Raw genomic sequence first — 9495 nt, forward strand, 5'->3', positions numbered from 1 at the left:
CGTTTTGATCGAGTCAATGCGTGAAGGCTTCCTAGTTGTAGCAACGAGATGTCCTCTGGTTCTTCCGCTTCTTCCCACGTAACGTGAACGCGACATCAGAGAAACACAACATAATAAGTCACCTGAAACATGAATGAATGAAAACTTTATTAACAGATTGCAGAATGGGTACAGTACAGTACAGCTCAATACATACAATTGTTAAGGGGATGCAGACCAGAGAAAGACTTTCGTCTTGTTTACATCAGGGTCCCCCACATCACCACCGTGGTGTATTAAAATCCGACGACGCCGAGCAGCTAAAGGGGACATTTACCAGCACAAAGTGTGGATATATTATGATTTAACAAGTCTTATCTGTCCAGGACGATGACAACATTATTGCAGGTAAGCTACCTAGTACTACTAACGTTATCACGCTAGCTTGGATGCTAACTAACGTAATGTGAATGAATGAATGAAAACTTTATTTAACAGATTGCAGAATGGGTACAATACAGTACGGCTCGTTAAGGGGATGCAGACCAGAGAAAGACGTTTGTCTTGTTTACATCAGGGTCCCCCATTTTCAATTCATAGTGATCATAGAAAACATATACGTTACCACCTAGCCACAATCTATGGTATTTCTAGGTTACCACATGGGTGGCGCATGTGAACACTTTGTGAATTATGTGAGGGTGTATCATGATGATGGTAATTTGGCACTTAACGAACGTTACCTATCTCTTTGCCGTTTTGCATAGTGCACTGCATAGTACCAGAGATGACAAAAGTTATGTGGTAACATAGGTCGCATCACTGCCAGTAGTCGGCATATTACCCAATTCTGACTCTGGTATTAGTCAACTAACGTACTGTTAGCCAGCTACTGTAATAACGAAACTGAAATATCTAATGATGATAGTCAATCATAAAGACAGAAAACACTCTCATCACAGACAAGCTGGATCTGGCCAAATACCTAAACATGTCATGGTGAATGAATGAAAACTTTATTTAACAGATTGCAGAATGGGTACAATACAGTACAGCTCAATACATACAATTGTTAAGGGGATGCAGACCAGAGAAACACTTTCGTCTTGTTTACATCAGGGTCCCCCATTTTCAATTCATTATAACATAATGACATACAGATAGACAGTAGTGCTACATCTATACATGACATACCAGATTTGCAAATACAGTACTGTTTGTGATACGAAAAGAGTCCAGAAAAGAGAGTATATACATTTGACGTATTATTATTGTATTGTGATATGTTTTGTTTCATGTTGGATTTTTTTTTTTTTTTTTTAATAATACAATAAATATCGGGGGGGGGGGGGGGCCCGAGCTGTCAATCTCGCCTCGGGGCCCGTGGGGCATTCCAACCGCCACTGGAAGAGAGCCACGGTCAGATAAGAGAAAACACTGTCATCACGTCTGAAAGCACGGACTCCCCTCATTTGTCACTTATATATATGGGGAAATATTTTGCGTTTGACTTTCTACTTAGGTAAAAAAAAAGGCACGTTAGCGTTCCTCATATTATATATTTTTTTTGCAAAATGGGTATATTCTGTTTGGTTTTACACAATATGTCTATCGGTGTGTTGTGTGTGTGTAAATCTGAAGACACACATGAGAACTCATACAGGAGAGAAACCACTGTTCAGTTTAAGCTGACAATAGACATGAAAAGAAGAAGGAACAGGTTCCAAAACAGTTAGCTATATCTACAATAGGAATATCATGTATGTATGTATACTAAGCAGTATGCACAATAGGAGAAAAAGAAAAAAAGAGATATATAATACATATATATATATAAATAAAGTGTGTATATGTTTTGTACATAAAACTATGAAACTTTTGTAACCTTTTGTTTTTGCAAAATGATTTACTGAATTATGTTTCTTTTTTGTATTATTTTTTGTGTGTAAATAATGTAATGTAAAAAAGGATAGGCAATTATAAGCTCGGCTTCAGCCTACACCTTTTCGGTCATTTTTTATTTTTATTTTAATATTCTACTACTATGCTTTGTAAAAGAAGACTGAAATAAAATCATTCATCATCATCATCATCATCATCATCATCATCATTCAAACCACTGAGCCGCCTCGCATCTAATCTCATGAAGAGAAACACTCGTCAGAAAGTAATCTAAAAAGGTGCGGCAATACTGTGTGGCGTCTTCATCACGAGTCAATACTATACACACATTATACACTTACAGCTGTTGAAGATTGAAAACGGAAAGTGTCTGGAGCGAATTGACAGCAAAACCAGGAGCTATGCACAAAATATGTGTGCTTGTGTCTGTAGATGTGGGCAATATGACCAAAGTGTCTACACATTTTCACGATGCATCACAATATTTGTCACTACACTCACATGTGCGCAGGTATAGCCGCATACAAGTATCTAGGATACACATATTCATATGTGTACATAATAGGTTTACACACACTCATATACACAAGGATAAGTTATACACGTCAGGGGCACACATACATGCACATACTCACTTATAGGAAATAGGCATACACACACCTACATATACACATAGTTGAAGTATAGGCTTTCACTGACACATATGGGGGATACACATGTATATAGGAGACACACACATACGTAGCTGAGACGCACATATATATACACGTCTGAGATATACACTCACATAGGGGGCAGAGGCACACATGGATACGAGACACACACAAGAGATAGGAGTACAGTCACATACCAGGAAGATGCACACACACACATATGAGGCATGTACACATGCTTACGTGATACACGTACCCACATACATGTGTTGGAGACATGCGTGCATGCATGTTATCATGCACAACTGCATGTGTCTGGGGCGCTTTCTCTCACATGCAATATGGAGAAGGGTGGCATCCCGATAAGAGGATGCAGCACATACCTGCTCGAAGGTAGTTCGGTCTACATGCAAAATATATATATCAGGGATGTATACGCATAATGTATAGTATAGTATGTTTCTTTTTTCGTAAGTCTTTTTTTATTTTCCATGTCAGTTGTTAATGTATTTGTATGAGTCCTTTACATGTTTTGTATGTTCTTACAAAAAAGAAAAAGGCAAATCCTGGAAATTGCATATGATGATGTGGAAAGAGATGTTTTGAATATTGGAGAGATTTGTGCAAAAAATATCAATAAAAAAAATATATATATATATATTTGTCACTTTGCTCCTCTATAGATTTAGCAAGTTACTGAACAGTACAGACCAACTTGTGATAATATATAGTTTCAACTAATTAGAGCTTATTCAATCAAATGTATCACTACTATATGTCTAAGGCTATGAATTAGAATTTAAAAGCGAACTACACCCAATTTCAGAATTCATACGTGTTATTCCTCTGGTCTAAGACACTATAAACATATTAGTGAAAATTAGCAACTCTCTCCGAAATCCAAAAACCTAGAGTGCTAAAAGTCAAACGTGTGATGATATTCACCATGAATTAATACTATAGGCCTATACACATTATACACTTCCAGCTGTTGAAGATTGACAACAGAAAGTGTCTGGAGCTATCACAACTCAAACTACTGGCTAGCAGGCACTTCAATATTACAAGGTAACTCTACACAGTCATGTGTGTGTGTGTGTGTGTGTGTTTATGTGTGTGTGTGTTTTTTTCTTCACTTTACCAGACACATTATTTTACCTTCCAAACTGAATGGAGAAAGGTTTGGTTGTTTATCTGGCAAAGTGTCTCGTAGAATAGACAAACTGCTCTCACCACTAGACTAACACACCCAACCACACAAATAAAAATTTGTTTTACCTGGTCTCATCATCTTGTGCGTCTCGGTCTCTCAGAGCATTTCAGGCAGAATGGGATCCTCACTGCAGTTCTCAGCCAGAATGAAACTCCTCCACACCCACTGAGATTAGGTGTGTGTGTGCGTGTGCGTGTGCGTGTGCGTGTGCGTGTGTGTGTGTGTGGGGGCGTGTGTGGGGGCGGACCTAGCCCATTTGGCGCCCTAGGCGAGATTCACCACTGGCTTTTTTCTTCATAGTTCTCTAACGTTAGTCTTTCTTTCCTCAACGTTCAATTCTATAAACACTTGACCGATACCCATCAATGCACAGCGCTCTAGCATGTTCTGACTGTGAACACCTAAAGCTGAGGCTCAGACCGACCGACCGTTTTAGATTTTTGGCTCATTTTCCCTTATGTTAGAATTTTTTTAATGTAAAAATAATGGTTGCCGATATAGAGGTGGGCGCCAAAACTGCACAGAGAAAAAAATATTAAAAATTAAAAATAAAAAAAATTAAAATAATTTTTTTTTTGGCGCCACCTCTAGGCGACCGCCTATATCGCCTGTAGGAAGGTCCGCCCCTGGGTGTGTGTGTGTGTGTGTGTGTGTGTGTGTGTGTGTGTGTGTGTGGGGGTGTGTGGGGGTGGCATCCTCGTCACCATGCATGGCGGTGAGAGTGGCACATGGGTTGTTTGTGTTCTTCTTCAGTCATGACATGCTTTATCAGGGGGTGTGTCTCGGATGGGGATGTGGTGGAGATTGATGTGTTGGGTGTTTGAGGGACTGGCTGTTCCGGGGGGGGGGGTTCACATGCCTTCGGGCAACACTGTACTTATTGTACTTGTTTTATACATATTCGTATGTCTGCATTTTATACATTGTTTTTATTCTGTTGACTGTATGCTGATTTTATGCTATCTTCATTTTGTGCTACTTGCTGTGAGGCACTTTGGGCTGCAGTCCATGTGTGAAGGGTGCTATATAGATACACTCAAAAAACTGGGATTGGGGTTAATTAATATTTATTAAATAATTATTAGTAACTTATACATAATAAAAAAGACTATGTGCTGTATGCAATAAAATTGGGCTGAATTCAACGAATTTGAACAATTTATTAATTGCATTTTACACAATTTTAGTTGAATAAAATTAGCTGTGATACATTGAGTCGAATTTTATTATATTTTATCAGCAATGTCAGAGATGCAGAAAATTGATAGATTTTACTCATTAGGAGGTCTTTGGTTTTAATCACCTGGCACTTTCGCAACTTTATTTTGACACCACGTGGATGATGCGGCCAATCACATGCAAGGATCATGCCATTATATATCCAAAGAGAGCGATGTGGTGCAGGGGCCAGGTGGTATGCACACGGACCTCAGGTGAGTACATTTAATCTGTTGCCTGTTCTCAAGTTAATGCAGTACCACTATGTTTTTATTCATGCAACATGCTTGTCATGGGGCTATCCCATGCCCTGTAAGCAGTGGCGTCGCGTGGGTAAAATAACAGGGGAAGCCAAAAAAAATTATTAAAAAAAAGATTATTAAATATTTTTATTAATATTTTTTTTTTCTTTTTTTTTAAGTCAAGCAGTCACCATGTACACTACAGTATGGCTCGGCGGCCAGTCAAACTTTCTTTTTATTTATTTAACAGATTGCAGAATGGGTACAATACAGTACGGCTCAATACACACAATTGTATTGGGGATGCAGACCAGAGAAAGACTATGCGTGCACCTCATGGTACCAAAGCACCTCAAAGGCGCTTAAAACAAAATTACAAACATCACAAAACAAACTGGTCAGACTACTACTTGACCTGAACCCCAGAACCCACCTCACCCCTGCCCACTTTGCCAACCTAGGATGGCTTAGAGTAGACGACAGAGTACAGCAACTTGCAATGGGCCTGGTCTACAAGATACACTATACGACCGGGGTGCCCATGTACATGTCAAAATACTTCCCAAAGGTCAGTGAATACCACAACCACTACACCAGAGGAAGCTCAACAAATCATGTTAAACCCAGATTCGGCTCAAACAAGGGACTAAACACGTTTCGCAATTATGCCACAACAATGTGGAACGCCCTACCCAAAGCTGTAAAGGAATGTGAATCTCTGCCCACATTCAAAACCCCCACCACCTCCTAATAGACAGTCTCCTCCCCACAGCATGTATATATTCCCTCCCCGCCGTATGTATATTTCCCTCCCACCCACCCACCCCCTCCTAATGTACAGTCCCCTCCCCATCATATGTATATACTCTGTCAGGATCTAGGGGTAACAGTACTGTATATTTGAATACCGCTTATGTCACAAATGTATCAGTACTAAATACCTACATGTCCCTATGCCATAAATGTCATGTATGTTGTGTATGTCATAAATGTCTATTATGAATTGAAAATGGGGGACCCTGATGGAAACAAGACAAACGTCTTTCTCAGGTCTGCATCCCCTTAACAATTGTATGTATTGAGCCGTACTGTATTGTACCCATTCTGCAATCTGTTAAATAAAGTTTTCATTCATTCATTCATTCAGACGTTTGTCTCGTTTCCATCAGGGTCATTAATACTGCTGGAGCATTGGTTCATTTTGTCAGATCTTTCCTTGCACGATTTTGCGCGCCGCGTGGGAGCAAATTCGAGACACATATTCGGTTGCAAAAAGGTGTCCCACGGTCTCCTCTATGGCCGTGAATATTTTCACGCGGATCGGAATCACGGCGCGCCCATGGGACACTTTTCCGTTTCGGCGCGTTTATTCCACGCTTTCGGTTTTCCTTTTCTAAGCATTTTCGGGGCTACATGTGAATGAGTAAAAGTTGCGGGACGCCCAGATGTTTCCACGATAGAAAGCTCGCGTGGATCCCATAATAGGCTCACTTAATACAGCGTTTTTAAAATCACGCGACATTTTCAGGGTCGCGAGCCGACCTTTTCCCCTCGTTTTCGATGATGGAAGTGATTTAGGAAAAGCTTCGGCACGCCGAGAGGTACCCGTGGATTTAATCTCGCGAGGATCGGGGCAATATTCGGCCCGTGGGAGCAGTCACGGTTTAATACAATGTTCAGAGTGCAGAGGGGAGGTGTGCAGAGGGGAGGCCACACTCAGGATTCTTCTCACAGCCCCGTTTTAAACTTTTATGGTGTGGCAGTCAGCTCGAATCTGATTGGCTAGGATCTGATTTGGACTCTAGATACATGAATCACATGGTTGAGGCTGGAGAAAGAGACCTACCCCCTGCCTCCTCTCCTCTATAGCTGCAGTGAGCACAGTGAGTCTGACAGTGTGTTAGAGGGAGTGAGAAGGAGAAGAGGGAGACATTTAAAAAAAAATATATATATATATAACACAGATGCACCGATGAAAAAGAATGTAAACTATATTAAAAAAAAATTATATATATATATATATTTTTTTCATATTTCATATTTGATATTAATTCATATTTTAATAGGGAGGCATGGCTTCCGTTGGCTTCCATAAGGATTCGCCACTGCCTGTAAGTATAGGGATGCACATGGGCCTTAAGTGGTTTGACCTGTTCCCACATGTGGTCATGCGGCCAAACATTTAGTTTAGGCCTTCGGCCTAGTTTGTTTTGTTATGTTGTTTTGTAATACAGACACATTGGTTTAAAGCATAACATGTTATGTAGAATTAAAGTACATGCATTTGTTGATAAATACCGTTTGTCTGTGCTCCCACTTGGTTCCTTGTAGGATCTCTGGCTGCCCAACCAGAACTGGGAGAGGCCAGGGCCTTTTCTGGAGGGGAGATTTGGAAGGAACCAAGTGTGGTAGAGTACAGGGGGGGGGGGGGTTTCATAACGAGAGGGGAATAGGTTTATGAAGCGCCCTAAACACTGTTTAGTGTTTGGTGATGATAGAACATGGAGTAATGTATCCATGTTGTCCAGAGTTATTGGATGTGTAAATTGATGTCTGTATTGATTAATTGATTGTTTGTTTTTGGTTTGTCCCTGTAGGAGGAGCTTCCAGCATAAAGCCAGGGATGGAGGCTCCTCTCGGGGAGAAGTAATGACCGGCTTGGAAGCGAGACACAGCCGTACTAAGACCTATAGGTCCCTTAGCCAAGGGTTGTTTATATTTGTTAAAAGAAAGTTTAATCATTTTGTATTAAGTTTTTGGTTTAAATTTAGTTCACTTCAATTCAATACATTTTAATCAAATTTATGTGATTAAAATCTATTCAATTATATGACGTGTCCCTTTGTTGCCTTAATTTTTTTTAAGTAAACACTAGTCACATTATTTACAGTGTAAGGAGAATTTGAAGGACTTATTTTGGAAAATGTGTTCAAAAAGGTGTTAAATTGTAAATAAATATTTTCTAATTATTATTCACATATACTCCAGACCTCCAGGGCCCCGTTCCCCGTACCTGGATAACTGAGTTAGCCGGATAACTTTCGGTCAAGTCTGACTTAAGCCGGACTTTCCCATTCCCCGAAGCTGGATTGTCTAAATCACCATGACAACAGATCAAAAAGTTTGAGCCTGGTCGAGAGCAGGGTTAAGTTCAAGTTAGCCGGATGAACCATAGCCACGCCCCCGCAAAGAAGTGACAGCTTGTTTCCTGAAATTATTCCCACAGTCTACGATCTGCATTATACCATTCTGAATTACGCTTTTGTGCTCCATTCTTCCAGAGGGGGCTTTTGAAATGTAAAATAGACCCAAAATGCTGATACTAAATTCACTTTGTCCTAAATAATGCACGTTATATATACCGTGGCGCTCGCTCGGTGCGATGTACACATTATGTGGTTATTTTAACAACGCGCAGCATTGCAAATGTGAATCCCGCTGGGATATCCTTAATGATTGAAACCTATCGCTCATTCGGCTCGGATTCCCTTCATATTCTCCGCTGTGGATGAGGAGCGAGGAAGGAGAGGAGCGCCTGGATTCTGTTTCATTCAAGCATAAATTGAAACGTTATGCGTGGATTGTGGCCACACCCTCGCAAATAATGGCATGTCCCTTCCTCAGAGATCCAATTGACGAAGAAGCAATCATAGTCCGATTAGCATTTCATAGAGAGAGAGTGCTTAGGGATCGCCAAGATCCGTTAGCTCATACTAATGAGTTCCTGTACGAGCGCTATAGATTTAGCAGACAAGGAATCATTTTCCTCCAAGACCTTCTCGGGCCACACCTTGTTAATCAAACACGCCGCAGCAGAGCGTTGAGTGTCACCCAGACCCTCTGCATTGCCTTGCGTTTCTTTGCCAGTGGTACCTTTCTGTACACCGTAGGCGATGCGGAGAACATCAGCAAAGCCGCTGCATGCCGTGCTGTTCGCAAAGTATATTTGGCCTTGAAGACGTTCATGGATGACTACATTACATTCCCTGGCCGTGTCCAAGTGAATGTATCAAAGAGGGCTTCTATGGAATTGCGGGTAATTGAGTTATTCAATATTCCACCATTTAATTAAAGTGCATTTATATATCACTATTCCTTACGGAGCTCATTATTATTATGCAGAGTTTCCAAATGTCATTGGCGCAGTGGACTGCACGCACATCAAACTCAAAGCACCCTCTGGCCCAAACGAGGGTGATTTTGTGAATCGAAAAGGCTTTCACAGCATTAATGTGCAGGTAGGCCTACTTATGACAATTCCCCTCAAATTACATTGCTATAAAAACAA

At 40.6% G+C, this 9495-nt stretch overlaps 1 protein-coding gene across 1 annotated transcript in view; it reads right to left on the reverse strand.

Moving 5' to 3' along the window:
- LOC311241630 (amine sulfotransferase-like) overlaps window positions 1–8858 on the reverse strand; it is a gene marked incomplete at both ends in the record, with an annotated part of 28918 nt that extends 20060 nt beyond the window's left edge. The window contains one exon of the mRNA XM_084330506.1: window positions 8801–8858. Within this exon, the coding sequence (XP_084186632.1) occupies window positions 8801–8858 (58 nt within the window). The remainder of the gene's footprint in view (window positions 1–8800) is intronic.
- Window positions 8859–9495: the final 637 nt, after the last annotated feature.

The sequence above is a fragment of the Notolepis coatsorum genome, assembly GCF_963971535.1.
Source record: "Notolepis coatsorum genome assembly, chromosome: 15".
Taxonomy (NCBI): domain Eukaryota; kingdom Metazoa; phylum Chordata; class Actinopteri; order Aulopiformes; family Paralepididae; genus Notolepis; species Notolepis coatsorum.